Here is a 23,364-nt window from a genome sequence, read left to right as displayed (position 1 = left end):
GATTTTCATTCTGCTGTTTTGGTTAAAAAATGTTTAACTAAGTACATTTACCCAAATAGTGTCAATCCATCCATCCATTACTACTAAGGCAACAAAGTTGTCTCCGTGGTTAATGACAATGTCCTGTTATATTTAATTTAATTTAATTAGGTACACCTTAGTCTTCAGTTATGAATACCCATTACTGTATTGGTTTATTTTTATATTTGAGTAGATATACACAATGGTGGACATTATGTTTACTCAAGTACTGTACTTAAGCACAATTTTGAAGTACTTGTTCTGTACCTGAGTATTTCCATTTTCTGCTACTTCATCCATTCCAATACTCAGAGGGAAATATCGCACTTTTTACAGCACTACATTTATCTGACAGTTTTAGTAACTCTGAAGATTCAGATTCAGATTAATAATTAAAAATATAATCATCAAATAATTGATTATATATGATTATAGGTTAAGAGGAACCCAGCAGTACAGTATATATATAATAAAAACAAAAACAAAAGCTCCTTCTTCACCAGCTGCTACATTAAAGTGACAAACACATTAATGCATCAATAACTATTCTCCAATAATATAACATGTATTATTCTGATATGGTCTGCTGTGCCTAACAAGTATTTCAACTTTTAGTACTTTAAGTACCTTTTAATGCTAAAACCTTTAATATTTTACTGAAGTAAAAGTTATAATGCAGGAATTATATTTGTAACACAGTATTTCTACAATGTTTTTACTTAAGTTAAGGATCTGAGTACTTTGTCCAACAATGCTTCACCTTAGTATCCTGTTATCAAAGTTTGGAGAGTTTGCAGAAAATGAGCCAAAGATTCAGAGAAATTAGTTTAACGATTGTAAAAAAAACTGTAAAGTACTAGAAATCTGTGAAAGCACATGAAGGCATCCGTATAGTGGCAGTAACATGCATCACCAGCAGAGGGAGCTATTGTCGAAGAGAAATGCAGTTTTGTGTAGTTCTAATTTTGCAGAACTGGCATCTGACAAGAAAGTATTGGATGTTAATTCCCGACTACAATGATGTTGTTGTTATTGTCAAATGGTGAAAAAATACAAATTCTGAAAGAAAACTGAATCTACCTGCTGTTACTGAATGCTTTTCAATGGTTATTACACTCTTCATGCCCAACATACTCACGACTAGCACATTGATAACATTCTGGGTGGGTATATAAAATGAGGCTTTATTCTGGGCCACAACACCGATGGGTCATAACACAATGAATACATTACATACATTACAACATACACAACATACCTCCCAATATGGGAGAGGGATAATTCAAGTTAAAAATTGCAGTTTCATCAGGATTGTCGTGCAGACAGTACAGTACAACATTCAACAACCAATAGGAACAACACTGTGCCATAAATAAAGAGTGGTGTATAAATCATACAAAGGCAGGGATTGCAAACATGGCTTAAAACACACCTTTTAGGAATGAAGAAATACTGTAGCATTAGTGCCTTTTGTAGGAGGTGCATTTTTGTCCTGTACTGATATGGGCTGTGAAGTTCTAATCTTTTCCTGGTCAACACATTGAGTGCGAGGTGTATTTTCCAACGAAGGTTTTTCCCGCAGGGATTACCTTCTGAAGAGCAAACTCTTATTGCTGCTCTTTCTGAAGAAGCTTCATAAACCGTGCCCTGATTGTACAAATGCACGTCCAAAACAGCAGTGCATTATTCAACTGCATGACCCTTGTAGTCTTTCCTGCTTTTGGCATTTTAGTGCAGGTCCAGTGATACAGCAGCCATAACTGTCCCTTCATAAATGGGTTTCCTGCTCATCATTAGCAAGTTTCCATATTTGTTTGGGCACGTGACGGTGATTCCAGTTCTGTGGAACAGCTGCAGGGGAGGCTCCTTCTTGGATCTAAGCTTCAGAGGACGCCTGGGGTTTGAGCTGGGCCTTCTCCATGGTCGTACCGTACGGATCTGACCTTTTAAAGAAGCCCATCTGGAGGAAAATGTGGAGAGAGGGAGATCAGATACAAATACATCCGACACAAAGGGGGGACAGTTTGTGTATCCTTGTGATTGTTTGTGTTAGTGTGTGGTTTTGCATCTCTTTGTGGTGGTTTTGCATCTCTTTGTGGTGGTTTTGCATCTCTTTGTGGTGGTTTTGTGTCTCTTTGTGGTGGTTTTGTGTCTCTTCTTTGTGGTGGTTTTGTGTCTCTTTGTGGTGGTTTTGTGTCTCTTCTTTGTGGTGGTTTTGTGTCTCTTTGTGGTGGTTTTGTGTCTCTTTGTGGTGGTTTTGTGTCTCTTCTTTGTGGTGGTTTTGTGTCTCTTTGTGGTGGTTTTGTGTCTCTTCTTTGTGGTGGTTTTGTGTCTCTTTGTGGTGGTTTTGTGTCTCTTTGTGGTGGTTTTGTGTCTCTTCTTTGTGGTGGTTTTGTGTCTCTTCTTTGTGGTGGTTTTGTGTCTCTTTGTGGTGGTTTTGTGTCTCTTCTTTGTGGTGGTTTTGCATTCCTGTGTGGCTGTTTTGTGTATTTTGTAGTAGGTCTGTCGCAAAACCAACAAACCCACATTTGAACTGTACCAGAAGTGTCTTAAAATGATATTTTAACACATGCCAGCCAGTCAGAAACTGGTATTATCTTGTATAAGCAGGGTTATTTATCAGCTTGTTACCTTGTATAGTAGATATATGAGCAGGGAGAGTAATAGCAATCCAGCTAGAATAGCCAGGATGATGATCCAGACTGGAACAGGGAAAGGGGTTTCCGGCTTGTTCCACATCACAGCTATCACCACCTGAACAACAGGAGACCACAGCTTTCAGTTGAGATTCTGCCAATTTATCATTTCACTGACATTCTCATGTAAATATCCAATAAAAAATGTCTAATTTCCAATTACCTTTTTGGATCCTAATGGCTTGAATTTGGGAGGAATAGAATAAGGCATCTTGTCCACCTTGTACTGAACAGAGCACTCCAGAACATACTGCTTATAGACCCTCTGTGGACAGGAAAACAAGGACATTTTAACAAGGGCTGGACTAAGGCTGCCAATATCTGATATTGTGTAGCACTGTTCAGTATCTTAAAAGTTTACCCATATTAAGCCAAATAATCCCTAAAAATAACAGATATTCAATAATTATCCCCAAATGTTTAATCACATAAAATAGAATTCAGACTTTCAGACATCAGAGAATCTTTATACGACATTCAGAACCACTAATGTCACACTACAGTACCAGCACCTAAGACCAAAACAAAAGTCAGCCTTCGTTCACATTTTGTTGGTTGGAGTATTACATTTCACAGTCTAGAGTTATTTTATTAACATTAGTAACATACTTAAGCTTGTTAATGAGCTTTTTCTTCGATCTGCCGAGTGACTTAAATCCATGTAACGTAATTATTAGCCTGCTAGCTATCCTGCTAATGCTAGCTACCGAAAACATCAAGTAAAATATTACTTAAGTATGTGAGGTCACTCTCTTAGTCTCTTTATAAACCTGTTTCCTGGGCCAACAGTTTCAAAGGAAGGCACCCACATGCACTAACATGTACACACGGTCGGCATTGTTAACAAAACAAAGTACAAAGAAGCTCGGGCATAAACAAACACCGAGGGAGCCCAGAATGCTAACGGTATCCAACTACGTACTGTTAGGTCAATTCAGAGTGATAGCTACCACAACACTAGGGTAGAACTGATAAAATCATAACATATACATAAAAACATATTCAATCATCCTATCTCAAGCCCCATACTGTTTGCTATATATTAATTCTACCCAGGAAGATGCCAAAAAACAAAAAAAAACTAGTAGTCTTTGGGAAACCATTTTGCTTTGTCCTTGTTTTTTCTTTTGATGTATATTATTTTCTTTTTTGATATATGGACATGCTGTATTGTTTGCTGGTAATACAACTGCTAAAATATACTATGAAAGTAGGTATATAAAGTAGTAATTAGAATCAGCATGTGGTATGGAGTTGGGACACACATTTGAAATTGTTGTTTGATGAAGTGCCTGGCAGAGGGCAGTATAGGAACACAGGTTGTTTGACTTTATGTTGCTTTTTTATCATCCAGCCTGTATTTCCCTCTTGAGTTTCCTGTACTAACAGATTACACATGACCAACTGTGCAGAGCAGCACCGTGCAGCAGTGTGTCCTGTAGTCTCACCTCGATGAAGGTTTCAGCCCACAGTCTGGAGCGTAACATCAGGATAACGCTGGCACCTCTCTCCAGCAGTCCCGACATCACACTGCAGCTGCCAGCACTCCACTGTAGAGCACGTCTATGGAGGGACAGAGCCAGTCAAACACAGCAACGCAGCTTCCAACACCATTTATGACATTCACGACTGGATTGCAAGTCTCAAACCAAAATGATTTGTTGCAGCTTATTCTGCAGAACCATAAAATGTTAAATTATTATTTTCTTAAATAGAGCGAGACACAACATTCAAAACATACATAACTTTAAAGGCATTTTTCTGAAAAGTGAGTTTTTCCTCAGACTTTGAGCCAGAAGTCTCCATTTAGCAGCACTTACATACACCAAACCTTCCAGTTGTATTCCTCTCTATAATCTGAAGGGATTTTTACAGAGGGGTTAGTTTCTATATCATTCATAGCCGGAACATTTTATTCTATTGCTGCCATTTTTTTTAAAGGGCTGTTGACAGTGCTTTCTGATTTATAGTGTGATACAAAGAGATATCCAAAATTCCCTCAGTAAAAAACTTTTACTCCAATATGTCAACAACATGAAAATAAGAATTTTGAGCCTGGCTTTATCCAATGTTCAGATTTCTGTTCCGAAAATGTATGCAAATGACCACATATTTAATAAGATAAGGCATCATTTGCAATTTCAGAAAACTTGTAATATAAAAAATATTTGTCATAATTAAAGTAATCAACTGGGGAAGTTTCATGGTGATATCTAAAGTTAAAATGTTTACTCCTTCACACGTGTCTCCCCTTAAAGAATAGTATATATAATATAATAGCTATTTGAAAGCATTACACATGGCGATCCATTTTTAAAAGAGAAATCCATACTGCATCTTTCTTATTAAAATGTATGTTAATTAGCCTACAAAGCCTGAAAGAGTAGTTAAGATGGGTAGACAGTTAGACAGTATGTGATAAATGGGCCAGACCAAAGTTAGCTTACTACAGATATGTTGGTATTGTTTTATATGTCGGACGATAAGTGGCAAGAAATTGACATAAAGATGCCAAGCTAGGTTTGAGGTCATTTGAACAGAATCAACATTTCATAGTTTTTTAATCACCAGAGCGCTGGTGTCAGTGTCGTGGTGTCGTGGTGGGGAATAAACTGTGACATCAACCTCACTGTGACTATACTTTTAATTTCCGCAACAGTGATCAACACAACCTCACGATGCCACGGCCGAGCAACGTTGTTATCTAATCTTCTGTCCATCCTATTGTCTCCTTCTGGAGATGCTTCTCCCTGCAGCTGCTAACTGTCGTCAGTGTCCTCAGTTGTCTCACAGTTTTTCCTTGTTTAAAGTTTAAAAGGGACTTTGTTTGTTTGCTTCATGTTTGTTGTTGTATGAAGCTCGCAGGTTATGGAGGGACAGCAAGCAAGTCATTTGCTCCAATTTAAAGAAGGTTTATTTGAACACCATAAGAGATTAGCTGTTAAACATACAGCAGTCAGTGGATGCAAGACGCACAAAAGGAACCCAGCAAATCCCAAACCTAATTAACTTAATCTCCCAAACAATTAGAGCAAGCAGCAGGAGATGTTGACCAGAGCTCATTATATCTAGTCCCATTTCCTCTGTTGAAAGAAATAATCTCATTATAATTCAAATTGTGTTCAAGTTCAGAGGCAGAGCTACCTCTTCCTACAATTTGATTGGACTATTTTGGTCTAAATGTACTTCATGAATGTGCACAGCCCACACAAGACTGAAAAAAGTCGCTTCACGTCACACTAATGATAACACACTCCCATGTGAAACCCTGTGGGACTGAACACCCAACACAAGAGCCATTGACTCAATTGAAGAGCGTCTGTTGTGGTATGTTGGTGAGTGAACAGCGTCACCATGATTCCCTCCACATGCTGGCTCATGGAGGAAAGAGGAGGAGAAAAACAAACACCTCCTGGGGGTCTTTATTGGACACATGGAGTCAACTCTTTTATCCTAATAAGGAACAACTGTTCTCAGGAAGTTAGAAAAGAAAAGGTAAATCCACCCAAAATTGGTTATTTTGTCACTTTACACTTCTAAATTGGCTAGATCTGCCAGCAAGTAAAATATATATAAAGATACAGCATCACATACTGCAGCTTTTGTGATTCTGAAAAGCACATTGTTGCCTTAGCTAGGCTAACAATTGCACCTTGCTTACAGTCTTTGTGCTAGGCTAAACACAACTATTTCTGGACACACAAATATGAAATTGATATCAATATTTTGTCGTTTTATGTCAGAGTAAATGTTAGGCGTGTAGAGGAACGTAGAGAGGAAATCTGCAAAAAAGGCTTTTTGAGGCTCCACAGTGAGCTGTGTGAAGTCTGATGAATTGCCTGAGTGGGGTGTGGAGTTAGAAAGAAGACCTCTGTAGCCCGCTCTTCATCTCAGCTACATGCTTGATACTTGAGGTTATATTACTACCAGTGTAACCATGGATGTATTGTAAGAACTGGATACCGGAAGAGGTCAATAGAAATATGTTATGTAAATGCATGTGTACCAGTAAATGACTATGTTCCTGTGTACACGGAACAGTATTTATTATTCTTTCATGTTGTCTCACCAGGTTTCCTTGTTCAGACAGAAGATCTCTGTACACCTCCCTCCTCCGGATGTGGTGCTCAGGGCTGGATATCAGTGACGTGGGCCCCTGTGCTGCTGCAGGCTGGAGCTGCAGACATAAAGACATCCACAGAGTCATTTACAAACACAAACTAATGATGAAGGCTCAGAATATATTAAGGGTAATGGTCTCACAATGCCAACCAAGCTGTGTGTGTGTGTGTGTGTGTGTGTGTGTGTGTGTGTGTGTGTGTGTGTGTGTGTGTGTGTGTGTGTGTCCTCACCTTGAGTTTCAGTGCATTGAAGGTGTGTTTGGAGGAGCAGCTGAGCGGCCCCTCAGTGACCACCTCCACAGGGTAGAGCAGCTCATGGCCGTGCGCCCTCAGAGGACACCTCACCTCTAAAGTGGACAGGCTGACCACACTGGGACCATTATTCACCAACTGAAAGAGACATTGAGGTTGAACTTTTGCTTTGTTTGCTGTTTGGGCAAACACCTGCTTCAGAGGGGGCAAAGGGCTTTTTGGAGGGAAATAAATCTTGTTGAAGGACAGCTGCATTGCACGTCTGATGGAGGTTATATAAAGATAATCAGGCTACATATACTGTAGTTGTGTACATGGACTGTACGAACGTTATTGGGGTGGAGAGGGTTTCATAGCAAGACCCTTATTACAAAAAAAACTTATATTAAACAATATATTTATCAAGGAGCCCTAAAATGTTTAATATTGCATGAATAAATAATATTGTAATAGAAATTATAAAAGAAATAATTATAAAAAGAAATTCAGTAAAATATATAAATAAACCAATATTTTGATAAGTTATTTAAAGAAACTATTAAAACACATCTAATAATAATTAAATGTTGTATTTATACTGTTTAATACCACTTTTGTTTCATGTAAGTTTTTATTTCATAAAGTCACATTTTCTTTTATTTCTTAATGTTACTTTCAATGACAGCAGTGTTGTCACTACCTGCTCACCCTTCAGCCAATCACAGGCATGTTACTATGCTAGCGATAACGTTCACCCAGTAGTCACTAACGAGCTCCACATGCATGTGTTTCTCAATACAGACATGTTGAACCTACTACTTGTTTAACTGTGGTGAGAGGAGATTAAGCCCTGCTACAGTGACACGTGTGTTGACTTCTGAATATGGCAAAACACATGAAAGACATATTTTTGATCTCTTTTTATATAATACATCTCACAAGGGAAAGCCAAAATAATATCTAAATATGAGGTAAAACAATTTATAAAAAAAATAACCTAATAAAAGTTACAATAATTATTATTATAATTATCATACAGTCCCTTAATAATCATTCAACAGAAATTGTACCTATCTTTTAATTTACAACTGAAAGCAGATATGTGAGAGCAGTATGAATTGTGATAATGCATAAAGGACATGTGGGCGTACCTCATAGACCTGCTGCAGCTCGGGGCCGATGTCCTGCTCCTCCCTCAGACTCTGACTAACCTTCCAGTTGGGCGGGGGAAAGATGACTTTGTCTGGACGAGAAACACTGCAACAGAAAAACACAAAGGGTTTTTTGGGCAGGAACCACAATGATGATTATTATATAATGGTAATGTAATGATGTAGAGGAAGGATTGGTAATGAAGCCTCACCCTTGCAGAATGACGTCAGCCACAGCAGCCACCTCCAGCTCAAACAGCACCACTTCACTCTCCGAGTTATTTGCATTTTTACTACAACAGAAATAAAAGGTTGTTTCAGAAACAACATTTAGTCATCGGCTGACAAAACAGTGTAAAACTATTTCCTAAAACATACTCTTGTCAAAATATACTTATTTCTGGAATTACTTTAAACATAAAATAACTAATATTGATAACTACACATATTAAAAATGTTCATTTAATACTTGTTTGTAAGGAAACTGAATTTTAAGACTTAAAAAAAACCCCAAACAAACATATACTTGCATAACGTGGGAACATCAACACATGTTCGGACGTTTAAAGGGATAGTTCGGATCTTTTGAAGCAACCTAAAAGAAAGGCCTACCTAAAAACAGATTTCTTTAGGAGGGTCTTTCTTTTAGGTCTAAAATGCGTTTAGCTGCTGCCCCCGTCCACAGCAGTACATCGTTTAGCTTCTGTGCTGCTACTTCTGAATGTTTCTCCAAACTGGGCCATCTACAGTAGGTAACACACTGACTATGGATAAGTACCTCATACAACCCCACTTCTAAGAACCCAAACTATCCCTTTAAGATAGTTGTAGATATTTCACCACACATTACATTACATTACAGTTCATTTAGCTAACGCTTTCGTCCACAGCAACTTACAATAAGTACCATACAGTACTGGACTGTCTGAAAAGTGACCTACCTTCGTATTTGGAGCTCAAACTGTACAGTATTGTGAGTGTCCTTCAGTCTGGGCACAGTGAACCGAAGGCCGGCCCATAACTAGGAAATGACACACAGAAAATGTATAAAATGAATCAAAAGGAACAAGAGAAATTAATAAAAATGAAAGAGATTTCTTGCATTTCATTTAGCTTGTTTAGTTGTTTTTTTTACCATGCACTCAATCATATCCTACATTCCCTACAGCTTAAGGAGATCTAACAATGGCTTCATTAACATATTGAAGTCCAGCTGATTCTACTGGTGGCAATGAATGGTTCTACATTTAACTCACTATAAACAGATAATAAATAGTCAAACAGAGCATGGACTCCTATTCTGGTCAGAAATGTTCAACTGCTTTTAGAGACTGGGAACTCTTTCCACATGATTTATGTTTTGTATGTTTTATCAGGTCAATTCAAAAGCTTTTTGAGTTTGTCTATGCAATACTCTATGCCAGAACAGTTTGACTCGACTTAATTGTCCTGAAACACACAAACTGAAAAAGGCCAAAGACAACATGTGGGCTGTGCTGGCTCTTACACTGGTACCAGACTTCATGGGGTTTCCCAGATCACACACGAGGTAGCGGGTCTGGTTTTCTGCCTCATAGCTGCATGTCAGCTGAGTCAAGCTCTGAAGAGGACACAAACACATCAAATACTGTCAGCTCGGATATTAACGTTATCAGATAAACACCAAACCAAGATAGTATTATATGTTACAATATATAGATTGAGATGTTTTCTGCCACGTACAACAGGATTCCTGTTTTGTTAGTTTTTTTGACAGATTTCTTATTCTGTGCTTTTATTCTGCTCAGATACTGTTGGGAATGCAAACAATGTGGGTTTTCCACATCAGATGCTGAAAAGTTAAAGGGGTAATTACCGTACCTACTCGCCCCCAGTTTGGAGTAACAGGAGTACCAGCACAAACGCTAAGCAATGAGCTGCTGTGGACGGGGGCAGCAGCTAAACATGTTTAAGCCACCTAAAAAAGGCCCACCAAAAAACATCAATATCAATATAAGTGTACGTTATATATATATATATATATATATGTGTATATATATATATATATATATATATATATATATATATATATATATATATATATATACACATATATATATATATATATATATATATATATATGTGTATATATATATATATATATATATATACACATATATATATATATATATATATACACACATATATATATATATATATATATATATATATGTGTATATATATATATATATATATACGTATATATATATATATATATACACATATATATATATATACACACATATATATATATATATATACATATATATATGTGTATATATATATATATATATATATATTATATATACACACGCCGCCAGACTTAAACTGATATTGATTTTATTGAATTTTTTTAGGTGGATTTTATTTTAGATGTTTTCCTCTGCTGCCCCCGTCCACAGCAGTACATTTCTTATCTTCCGTGCCGTAACTTCTGTCTGTTTCTCCAAACTGAGGACGAGCTGACACTGCATGTAATACACCGACTGTGGATAAGTACCTCATACAACACCACTTCAAAAAATCTGAACTATCCCTTTAATAGTTAATGGTATAGTTACAGTGACAGTTGTCTGCCTCACCACATTGTTGCGCGCTATCCCGCTGTAGTCGGCCTCTGGGGGAAGCACCACATAGAGCTCGGCCTCGTACGCCCCTCCCTCTCCCTCGTTCCTGGCATTGAACTGTCAGGCTCAAGGAGTTTTCGTCTCCCAGGTAAACCTCTGCTCTGTCACTGGGAGAGGACAAGGTTGTTGGCAAAAAAAAAGGTAAAATAATTACCTTTTAAGCATGTCCATGCATACAAATTTGCAAATTGCAGAAACATCTGCACAATGAATGATATGTAATAGGTTAAAAAGAGGTAACGCACTGCGCGAGTTACAGAAAAGGTAATTGTAAGTCCAGTTAGTGAGTCCAGTGAGACCTCAACATGCTCCCAGTCCACTAATGTCATAATGTTTAATGACTTAAACATATAGTGTTATGTTAGCAAACAGTTTCATATTTACATGAACATTAGCATGCTGTCGTGTCTCTGTCAACCTGAGAAATTAATACATGTATTATGTGCATATTTACTCTTGTTCTTAGTTACGTCTCCATCAACTCCTGGGATTAAATATCTGACTCTTAGCTAAATGCTTCACGATGTTCACCAGCTATAGTTTCTAACTGTGTCTGTCTGCTGTGTGGTGATGGGCAGGTAGTGGAGATGTTTCAGACCTTTTTTGCTGCCTGTGACTGAACAGCAACGAGACTGAACCAAAACAGTAAAATCAAGGACCATAAAAACAAAAACAATGAGTTAAATGCTCCATAGAGCTGAGGGAAACTGCAGTAATCGGGTAATAATTCTATTTCATCACTACAAGCGACCCCTTTCAGGTTACACATGAACACTTGATGTATTGCTCACATAATAATATTGATAAATGCAGGTTTAAAGTCCTGAAAATGGGACAAAGAGGTTCAGATGTGTCTTGAAACTCCAGTGTGAAGGATTTGTTCCAAACACAGCAAGTGGAAAAGTGACTTAGAAAACAAATAGTTCATAGTTCAAGAACGCTATCAACACCCCTAATACATAGTGGCCATTTTGAACTTCCTTCACATCCATTATTTGAGCAGTTACTTGAGAAAAGACCTCCTTCATTGCAGCAATAATTGAGGAGTCACACAAGCTTGTACAATTGTGTAGTAGATGCAATTCTATCTTAAATCCTTTATGAGTTTTTGAAAACATATTTGATTATAATATCTTACAAATAACTCTGATGGTATGGTTGTGTTAATTTAAAAAACAGACAGAGAGCCAGTGGTGATGGTTTAGTCCAGGTTGTGCTTCAAGCCCTTCAATCTCACTGTCCCTTTGTCATGTTGGGTTGAATGTTTATTTGTTCATTTAAACGCAGATGTAGTAAAAAGATTAAGAAATCAATGTATATAGAAGTAAAAACTTTCAAATAAAACAAACATTATACCAATGCTGCGCCTTGATTCAAGTATTTAGTCATGCTAGCTGTGTGGCTGTAGGATGGTGAAGTTGGTCTGTCGATCCAAATTGAAATATCTCAATCTATCTATTAGAAAGCTTACCACGACATTCTGAACAGACGTCCCTCAGAGGACCTTCTGAAATCAGCAGGTCAACCTTTTAAATTATTATGTGAAATATCGCAACATCTACCAGATGGATCGCCACAAACGTTTGTACAGATATTCATGCTTATAAATCCTTGGCGATCCTTCACTTTTCCTCGAGCGATGATGCTCCGTCTGGTTGCAATTTCCCATTTAAAAGAAGAAGAAGAAGATGAAGAACAAGAAGCGGTCAAAGTTGCAAATGTCATTTGTCAAGTGCAAAACATCCGTATTGGATTTGAGACGACACCACGCTGTTGTTCACGCAATATGCAAGTAAGTAAACAGTGTACTACATGGAAGTGTACTAACTCAAGTAACCAAATTGAGACACACACATTTGTCTTTATTGCTAATTAGTAAACACTAATATGGTAACATGGTAAACTTTTGGTATACTTGCTCAACATCAGAATGGTAGCATGTTATTACAAGAATGCTAACATTAGATTTAGCTCAGAGCAAAACCAGGCACAATAACAGCTTCACAGAGCCTCTACGTGTACATGGCTGGAGACTTTTTTTAAAGTTGAATTTTACAATAGTATCTATTACACAGCTATTACTTTTTTCCAGTCGTGAAAAGGCCAGAAATGGCCATTTTTATCGAATGCAATCAAAATGACTGAAAATAGCCGCTTCCATTTAAAGCCTCTATTTGCTGGCAGCATTTAGTTTGTGCTACCTCTGGTGCCGTGTTCATTGTAAGTGACTCGGTGCAGGGCATGACCAAGATGCCAGGGAAGCAATTGTAAAACTTAATGAAAAGCAGGGACATGAAGTCTTTCCAGACAATGCATCTCTATTTTAGAAAGTCCCCAAAGGCCATTTTCGCCGGCATATCTGTCCATGACTGACCTGGGAAATGACCCAAATCTGATCACTGTGATTTGTCTCAGGAAACAGACCCCCACCTTATTCTGCATGTTCACAGTGACGCCCCTCTGTGCAAACACACTTTCAGTGTAGTGATAAATCCTTACGACACTCTCCAACTCCAGCCCTCCCCCAACAGCTAAACTTTGTGGCAGTAAATTCATGTTTCTATTGAGCAGAAAGAGGAGAAAGGAGTCTGGCTGAGGGTCAGAATCAGGGTTCTTCTTTCACTCCCTGTTTCCTCCTCCCCTCCCCCTGTTTTCGGAGGGTCTGGACGCAGTGACCCCTTGCTAGGTAAAACAACCACCAGATGATTTTAATTAGGCCTGGGCACGTTTAGCGAAGGCAGAAGAAGCAACACTGATACCCTAACACCAACACTCAGCAGATGCTGCTGACAACACACAGAAATCTGCAGCGTATGGTTGAGATGTTAACAACACTGAGTTTCATTCTTTGGGAAAATGTAACAATGGATCATAAAGATCAGAAAAGCATAATTGAAGCCAGAGGATCGAACTCAAACACCGGGGTTGTGAATGCTAAACATCCCACTGTTTGCAAATTCTTGGCTAGCGAGAGAGGAATGCTGAGTCTCGTAGCATCTCGGTGAAGGGAAATTGTGTTTAGTGAAAATGCTGAATCATTCGAGTTTGGTCCTGTGGCATAACGGCAAATGCAGATCTTTGAGTTTTCATGGGAGACTTTCTGCACTGATTGCATTTCTGCAGCTCGGAGAAATCACATGGCTGTGTAATACAAAACACTCCTCATTACAGAGCTGGCTGAGAGGGAAGAGTCTGAGCATGTGTGTTAGCTTTGTGAGACGTAGGATACATGATTAAATAATATGTGGGAATCTTTCCTCTGCATCTGTACTCCAGTGTACGCATGTTATGAGCTGTAAACTATGTCTAATCTATTGTGTGTTAAACGTGAGTCAATGAATCATGTTAATTCTTTTGAAGTATAATTCATATGCTTCTTCTCTTTGATTATCTTTCAGCGAATCACTGATATGAAACAGATTCAGAATGTGTAGGTAATGGGACAAGCTTTTGGTATCTGAACTGTTGTGGTTGCCATTTGTAGTCTGAGTAGTATTGACTAATCATGTTTGAGCAGGCTTTGTTTGAATTCAGGTAAAAAGAGGAGAAATGCAATCTTGGAACCCATCAGCCATCGTTTGAGCTTAAAATGAGCTTGTAAACTGGTTGCTTGTGAAACAATCCAGTCGTAGGCGTCGACTCTCAACTCTAACTCTGGACTGCATCTGGCATCTGGCTTCACCAGAACCCCCGAAATATTGCCCTTCCCCGAGAAGCTTATCGATAGCTGATTGCTCCAATACTGTCAAACTCACTGTCTCTCGCTCCAGATAAGGGAAGCTGCAGATAACCATGGCAACAATACCTATGCTTTTGTCACCCAAACACAATGTATGCATCATTGAGGCTGTAGTAGAAATATGTTTCAATGCATTTATTTCCTCATAAAACATTTGAAAAACCTGAAAAATGTTAAATGTTCTATTTTAATTATATGCATTTATAGATTGTGTCTGAATCAGTGGGATAACATGGAACCATCCACAGAACTGTTGATGGTGTCGCCCACGTGCTAATGCACACATACGTACATACCTCCAGATGCACGTACACGTGATACATAAAAGTGCTAATAAAAACGCTGCTCCATAGCACAACTGCTCCCAGGGTACCTCTAACTGCTTAGAAATAAATAACCTTTTTAAGATTTACGTCGAGCCTTCTTATGAGACTTGTAAAAGCAGTGATAACTGGGCTGACCTGGTAGCCTAATGGGAAAAAAGATTAACGACTGTGTTAGAAAATATCTGGTTCTTTAAAAAAGTCAAACGTGCCTGTGTACATGAACACTTCTATATTGACATAGAAGTTAACTTCCACTGTCCAGGTGTATTTTGGAAGGAAATATCCAATCACTGAGCTTCAGATTCTGTTACGCATGCCGCTAACTGCATGATAAGATGTGAGGTGTGCTGAGAGCTGAAAACACAAACTGCAGCTCAAATCAATTCAGTTTAACATTCTGCTCCGATTTTTGAGAAATTCTACTACCATGGCACGATGCTTTGTTCTGAACTGCACACACAAAGCATTTGGAATTTGCTACCGCTCTGATTTTGCACCACTGATGGGCATCTTGTTCACAGCAACAGTGGCTGAGGCTCATGGGTATGGTGATAGCAGACAAAACATTATCTGGAGAACCCAGATACAGAGGTACAGTTATCCATTTTCTTTTTTTTATTTAAGCATGAATTTAAATATTTTGTATGGAGCATTTTAGCACCTCTCAGATCATTGTTTTGGTTTTACGACCGGCAACTTTATTGTTTTGGTTCACTCTCACGGCTCTCATCAACCTCATTTTCAGTTGCAGAAGGCAGCTGTCTTGAACCTACCCAGCACCAAACAGCACGAGGATAAAGTTAGCAACTAGCTAGTGAACATAGTGAAGCATTTAGCAGCTAAAGAGGCAAATATTTAGCAAAACCATAGCTAAAGGAGAGTGAATATTGGACTTATATTCATTTGGTGGTGAGACACATGACTCCTAATGAATGCTTATGTTGCTCTGTGTGTGCCGAATGTGTTAAAAACTGTTTGCTAACATCATAGCCAGTCAACTTCATTTCAACTTCACAGTTTGTTCTGCTTCCCTCAAGTGGCCAAATAACTCAATTAAAACTGCTTTAAACTCTACGGTCTGTGCTGTGGACTTTATTTGTGTGTGGTTCCAGCATGTCGTGTTGTTTACTTTGTATATTCAGCCAAGACTGCGACTGCTGCTCATGCTAGCTACGCAGTTCTTCCAGTGTTCTTTCAACACTAACCAGAAACATAAAACGCATCTCTTCAAGTGCAACAGAGGAAAGATCCAGCAGACACATTAGGAGCTTCACATGGCAAATGTAACAGCTTTCCTCATTATTATAAATTCAATTTACGTTGTGTTTACATTCAGCCATAGACGGAAAAAACACTGGGGCAGATTAGCAAAGCATGACTGGAGGGTTTAAGTTTTGTTTGTTGAATCAGGTAAAGTAATAGAACCGTGACTTCCTCTCACCCATAAACAGCCAGCTTGAGGTCAGGGACGCAGATGTTGTCCTCTCCACAATCCAGTTGAATCTGGGCCTGGGAGAGAAAGAAGGATAGATATAAATGGAGAGAAGAGGGAGGAGGGAGGGATGGTTATGATGGGTGAAAGAGAGAGAGAGGTATCCAGGGAGTCCAAAGGTATGGAGAGAGAAAAGCTTTTGAGGAAGTGGATGTTTACATTAGCCAGAACACTAGATTTGTGATTTAATGAAAGAATAAGAGAGGATACAGACTATACATCGCTTCCATATATGCACAAAACTGCAACAATATTTGTAAACTAGATGCCAGGAAGTTGTGTGGAAGCATCATCCTTTCATGTTTGCAAGATAAAAGTAATATGTGTGCTTTACATGTGGCCACGAAGAAAAGGAAGAATAGAGCAAACATGGTGAAGGTTTAGCAGAATGAAAGGGATGATGGATTCCATCTAAACAAGTATTACATTTTTGCGGAAAAGCCTCGATCACAAAGAGTGAAAACCTCACATTTAAAAGGGAACAGGGCTTAATCTGCTCTTCAGTCTTTCGTGACATATGACTTGGTAAAAACCACCGAAGAAGATAAATGTGATTTGATTCGGCTGCATTGTTTTTTCAAGTGTCGCCCTTCAGTTTTTTCTTTATTCTCTCTTTTCTCCTTCGCTGTCTCCACCATTTCTCTCATGTAGCTCCATATTGTCATTGTTGCCGTGCCCTCATCCCTCCAACATATGGGAAACATTAGATTCCAAAAGAATGCTACAGAGAGCAAAGAATCAGCCTGGCAATGGTTAACAGTCTCAGTGGAGAGTCCCTGGTTTCACATCCACTCCAGGACACGACAGGCTATCGGTCATTTAACACCAAACAGACAGGAGCACACACTCTGTAATAGACTTAAGATCAAGATGATGACTCCCAACTTATCTTCCCTTCTAACCACTTTTCATCTCTTTTTCACTTTCATCTCTATGAAGATGAGATCCGTGTTTCCCTCCAGCTCTTAGAGGAATACAGCCCACTGTTGGCCTGTTGGTCAACTTCAAAATATGAAAGATGAAAACACAGGCATCAGAATCATACCAGGTAGACCACTGCCTGTGGCATTGCATGGTGAAACATGTCAAATGCTCATTGACTGCCGGGCAAAATAAGAATCTAAATAGTTAGATGTTTACAATAACCGCTTGGGAATGGTTTTATCAAATGTTTCCGCACTAATAATAAAACTCCTGCACTGTATGAAATCACGTATCTAATGAGCAGTGATTAGTCTGAAGTTATTATCTTTCAATAGAAACAGATGACAGAATCCCTTCTGGTTTATATTGTTACTTGTTGTATTTTAAACATTTTAGTATTTTTTTTTTTTTTAAAGCAAACTTTTATTTAACATTGGGCCTCATGAAAGAACCATTTGTATGTATAATCTGAAGTGTGGATTAAAGTTGCCCACACACTGAGTAAAACACGTTGGCTTTCATGACAATGATAGGAGCATTGTTTACACCACTGATTAAATCTCATGAACGCACACCTCTTCATAGACGGGTTGCAATCATCAATTTTAAACAAGCAATTTCCGAAAATGTTTGTGCGGTTAAGTTTTAGGATAAGAACACAAACATTGCATTACGCCCCCATGTGCCTACTAACATCAGATATCTTACGCAGATATTTAACTCCTAATTCATCTTTGACCTCTAATGATTACATTCGCTGGGACAGAAAGAGTACAATGGGGCTCAGTGGAGAATTTGTAAAATGTGCTTTATAAGCTTCATTTGTTGATTGAATTTTTTGCGAGTACTGTTGACTAACTGTGATTGTCAGACTTTGGTAAAACCTCCACAGTGAACTTTTGCAATTTTGACCACTGACACCTGAATTCCTTATTGCTGGTAGAAACAGAGCTATCTGTGCTCACAGTGTTGCCAACTGTTTTCATTGGAATGTATCTAAAGCCTGTTGGAACAGTTGTTGGATGTCACTAGATTATTCACACGCTAATTTGCATATCTGTGACCACATTTACATATTTGAAAGTGATATGCTGTGATGGCTCAGGCTTATCCAGGATCCAGGACATGATTAGACTGTACACACTTTACACCCCAGTGCATCCACGCCGCTCTGCTACAGCCAATCGGCTCGCTACGCCCTTCATGTGAAGGGGGCCCGGCTACCGCTCATCAAGGTCAAGGCTGCTTGCTGTTCCTGCCCCACAATGGTGGAACGCACTCCTCATTCACATGTGGACAGCAGAAACCTTTCACATCTTCCATCGCAGGATGAAAACTGTTCAGACTGCACCTTGGCCCATGAAAACATTTTTTTTTAAACTGTCTCTTATCGTCTTTAAATGCAGCACTGGACACTGGTTCAGCATATGTGATGGATAGGTGTATTTCCATGATTTTTGAATGCACTAATTGAAAGTCACTTTGGATAGAAGTGTCAGCTAAATAAATGTAATGAAAGATTTTTAAGAAGTTAAAATTAAAAGAAAAAGCCTAAAAAGTCAAGCTTCACTTAGGTGACTCTTTACAAGTGAAGAAATCAAGTCAAGTCAAATCATTTAGAACAAAAAACAAAAGAGAAGGTAAACTCGTTCTCCCTCCTCTGTGTTCTTATGTTGTGTGCACATGTGTGGTCACAAGCTATCATATATGTCCTGAAACGATGAGCAATGAGCAATACTTTCTGAGAATTGAGTGCAGAAAGAATTGCCCTAAAGCTACAACAAAACGTCCAACATCTATGTTGTTGCCCCCTGAACCACTGAAATAACACACTGAACATGTGATGCGTACTCCTTCCCTGTATATTACCAAGAAGTCATCATTTCAAATCAGTCGAAAACCTTCAGCTTGAATCCTGTAGAGAAAGACTACCAGCAACATTAAAACCGACCATATAAAGAGACAATTACAGAATCCATTAAATAGCTATAAGTGGAAAACCATTAATGGGGTTTGACATTATAGAAATCTTAAGCAGCATCATCTGAACTGTAGGTGTGGTCAGAATTGTGGCCTGTTGCACTGAGACCACACCCAGCAACGATTTAACATTACACTGCATCGTTACATCACTGCCTCAATATAAAAAAGTAACAGCGTCATAGCAGCAAAACAGTGACTTGCTGTTATTCATTTCCTAAAATCCTTTATTTTACTGTGATGATCTCTTGATTGGCTACAAAAAGTCAAATCTACTCCATTTAAATGGGTTCATACGACAGGAGAGACAGTATGCTGAATTGTTAGCATGGAGCCTAGTTTCACTTCATACAATGTGAACTCAAGTGTTAGTATAAAATAGGGGTCCACAGTCTACTGGGAACATGGATGATGTTCTCATCTCTTAAAGGTAAATTACGTCCTTGTCCTCAGTCTTCCATTCATTGTCTATGAAGCAGTCCCAGACTTTATACCACAAGTTTAAGACTTTCTTCTCTTGTTTCTGGATTTGAGTAGCGAATATGTTTACAAATATGGATTGAACTGTCCTAGGCCATGGAAGTAACACATTGGAATTCCCTTTAAGCTCACGGATTCATTTCACATAAGAAGAAGCGAAAACAACAACAGATGACATCGAGTGTTGCCTTCAAAGTTTGTAGGCTGAAAAAAGTTGGTGTATTCTGTTAAAAACAAGTACATGATGTGCACACTCACGCACCCACATCACACTCACTTCACCTTATATCAATCACATAAACATGTGCACGTTTTCAGGCTCTGGCTCTGTTCTGGTGGAGGAGACCACTGGTAACATACATAAACAAACCACAACCAGATGTCTGAGAGCGGCGCGGCCCCACCCAGACGGAGCTGTCAGTCCTCCCTCTGTGTTTTTGCACAGCCATGACTCGCCGGTCCTCCATAAACCTTCCAACTCTTCATGTAGGAAACAAAAAACGCCACCAATGGAGACCAGAGTGCAAGTAATCAGCTCAAGCTCTACCAGGGCTGACCCTCAACCTCTAACCATAAGGGGTCCGGCACTATAGAGGGGCTTTACATTTGATATCAGTTTTACAATGGCTGTAATCTTTGTCTTTGTCATTCAAATAAATCCCCAGCATGCAAAATGTAAACAGTAGGAGATGTGCTGTGGTACAGAGGGTGAAGTTACATAGTGTGTATGTGAACGCCATTTGTACATGAGTTTAGATTGTTTGGGAAGGTTTACTGAAAATGTTGATCATGCCAGCTGTTCTGCTCTCTTTCCTCTGGTAAGCTTTGTGGTGACTATATCTTCAGTTCGTAACATGCAAGGCGTGGGGCCATATAAGTGGTGTGGTCTAGATGTTCAGTGTGGTAATGTGAAGTATAGATACAGTTTACAACTCTATGCAGACACACTTCATATCTTTGGGAGTTCAAGAAGAATTGAAATAGACAGGGCTTCATGGATTTCCAGGTTGGATATTTAGGGAGGATTTCTCAACCTAGATATTTCTGACATGTACTTATTGCACATCATGTTTAAGTAGCCCACACTGTAAATGCTAAACAATAGCACTACCTGAACTTTTACCTACAGGTGCTATTGTACGATGCCGTATTAGGGTCATTGCAGATGAAAGAATACCTTTTTACGGAGCTGGGGGAGTAGGCTATTAAAAAATAATTCTTATCTAATCTACTCTAAGATTAAAGTGGTAAATATACAAGAAAAAACTCACAAACATGATTATTCTCTGAGTGGTAAATTTGAGAATGTACCACTCTAATCTCAGAGTATATCCAAATTTCTCATAAATGTAAGACTTTTATCTCAGAAAGAAGAAGAAGTTTTTTTCTCTGAATATTACTGTAAATATCTAGTGCTGTATCTTTAAAAATATACGGCACTAATACGCCGTTGTAATATTGACCTAGTCAACCTTGAACTTTTTCAATTTGCCAATACAGAAAGAATCACACAACAGGTAACTACACTATGGGCTAAATAAAGGGCCAGGCTCCATGTGCAAAATTTAAGGCAAAAGTTAGAAAACAATGAAACTGTTAACTATGCCATGAAAAACCACCTTTATGAAATGTTTTTTTAAAAGGTTGGAGCCCACTGATCTATATGCGTAAAGTACTGCATGACCCTTTTGTGGCCAGAGTTTTATGAGTTATTTTGTATCATGAGTTAATATACATACCTTCTGCTGTATACGCTGTTCTGTCTCATAATTCAGGATTGGTCTGAGGCCATGCTGGTCCACTGGGGCATGAGCATCCAGACTGAAGTTCAGGCTGATGAAAATAGGAGAGAGTTTGTCCCGAAACTCCTCTTCACCCTGCAAAAGAGAGAGACGCCACTATGTGAGTACCTGATGTGAATGACACCGATCAATGTGTGATTGATTAACCTTTTTCTGGTGTACTAATGTCTGTTCCTCAATACTCTGAAACAAGCTGGCACTTTCAATGAGGGGCAAAAAGATGGTCAGAAATGTGTCATCACGGTGGGAATTTCCAGCCTTTTAGGGCCGATTATTGTGAAACCTTCCAAGAACATATACAAAAGTTGTCCCACTATACAAAATCAAAAGCAGATGTTACAGCTGTTACAGTAACTATTGGCTAGATGTAGGATTTAGTCTGTTTTAAGTTTCTCTAACATGTGACATGAATACTGTTTAACCAGTCACAGTGATGTGGCCCCTCTAAAGGAAGAAATGGTGTTCAGACAGATACGTGTTGACTGACAGGTGAGTGGATGGTCGGCAGGTTCTACTCAAACCATCTCTTATCCTGTCAAAGAGCAATGTGCTCTGATCATTACGTCCTTACAAACATGTACACATATGACTAAAGGGTTTTTGGCAGCCATTTACTTTGATCTGGTCACCATTGAGTGATGAGAAGATTGGTACTATAGTAGTTTCACCTCAAATAGCACTTCAAAAAGCAACTTCAAACCCCGTCTATTAGGAAATTACTTTAACCTCTGTCCCGTCAGAGAGTTAATTACATTCACCTGGTGCTGCAGGTGCAGCAGAGTCTGTGATTAGATGCGTCCCCCCGGCTCCTGAGGGCCGGGATTAAGAACCGGAAAATTTGTAAAAAATATAAACATCTTGAGATGATTAGCCTGAGAAATAGTAAGAGCACAATACTTTTAAGTTCATAAATGATCAGTCTTTGTTTTCTACGACAACATATTAGGGCCATTGTGGATGAAAGCCATTTTAAAAACGAAGCCAATTTTTGAGAAAAAAAACCATAAGTGGTAAAGGCCCTGTCACACATATCTGTATGACAGAAACGTATGCCGGCGTATATGAAAATTTGTCAGAGTCCAAATACGTCCAACTTTTCATCGGATCGGAAAAGTGAACATATACAGATACGCATGTCTAATCTGTTGATATCGTATCACTTACTTATACAAAATGTATCAGACGAATGCCCAACAAATGCATAACGTATACAAAAATATGGCGTATACAAAATATCAGCAACACGCTGGTGTACGTAGATATAAGGGAAGGTATAAGTAGTATTCGTTAAGAGCTCACTGTGTTACGCTGGGGTGCGTTGTTGAATGCTGATGTTTTGAGCATGTTCAAAATTACCGGAGTTATGCAGACGTTACGTTACGTTAGACATACGTGAATACGGAATACTTACGTGAATACTTACCTACGTAAATATAGTACGTAAATACTTACCTACGTAAATATAGTACGTAAATACATACGCGAATACCTACGTGACTACGTTAGAGGTACGTTAGATATAGGATACGTCGGCTGACGGTGAATCCTACAGCCAATTTATTGATAAATAAATATCAACCTATTGCCGATATTTCGTATGCGCCGGCATACGTTTCTGTCATACGGAACTGTGACAGGGCCTTCAAATTACAAGAAAAAAAGCTTGAATATTGTCTTGGCCTTTGTCTATAATATTGTATTATAAAGTCAAACATTGAGACTTGAGGTGATATAA

The 23,364-nt window shown here is 38.7% G+C and overlaps 1 protein-coding gene across 1 annotated transcript in view; it reads right to left on the bottom strand.

Annotated features, from left to right (window-relative positions):
• Window positions 1-1,185: 1,185 nt before the first annotated feature.
• The window catches only part of LOC115008732 (integrin alpha-5-like), a 57,623-nt gene continuing 35,444 nt past the window's right edge, over window positions 1,186-23,364 (bottom strand). Inside the window, 15 exon segments of the mRNA XM_029432504.1 lie at window positions 1,186-1,981; window positions 2,653-2,775; window positions 2,881-2,982; window positions 4,166-4,237; window positions 4,239-4,280; window positions 6,787-6,894; window positions 7,070-7,228; window positions 8,221-8,326; window positions 8,433-8,513; window positions 9,162-9,241; window positions 9,728-9,820; window positions 10,842-10,943; window positions 10,945-10,993; window positions 16,393-16,460; window positions 21,567-21,704. Of these exon segments, the coding sequence (XP_029288364.1) occupies window positions 1,898-1,981; window positions 2,653-2,775; window positions 2,881-2,982; window positions 4,166-4,237; window positions 4,239-4,280; window positions 6,787-6,894; window positions 7,070-7,228; window positions 8,221-8,326; window positions 8,433-8,513; window positions 9,162-9,241; window positions 9,728-9,820; window positions 10,842-10,943; window positions 10,945-10,993; window positions 16,393-16,460; window positions 21,567-21,704 (1,407 nt within the window). The 3' untranslated portion in view covers window positions 1,186-1,897.

This window comes from Cottoperca gobio, chromosome 5 (genome assembly GCF_900634415.1).
Source record: "Cottoperca gobio chromosome 5, fCotGob3.1, whole genome shotgun sequence".
Classification (NCBI taxonomy): domain Eukaryota; kingdom Metazoa; phylum Chordata; class Actinopteri; order Perciformes; family Bovichtidae; genus Cottoperca; species Cottoperca gobio.
Note: the sequence above shows the minus strand (reverse complement) of the source record. Positions and strands in the feature narration are given on the sequence as shown.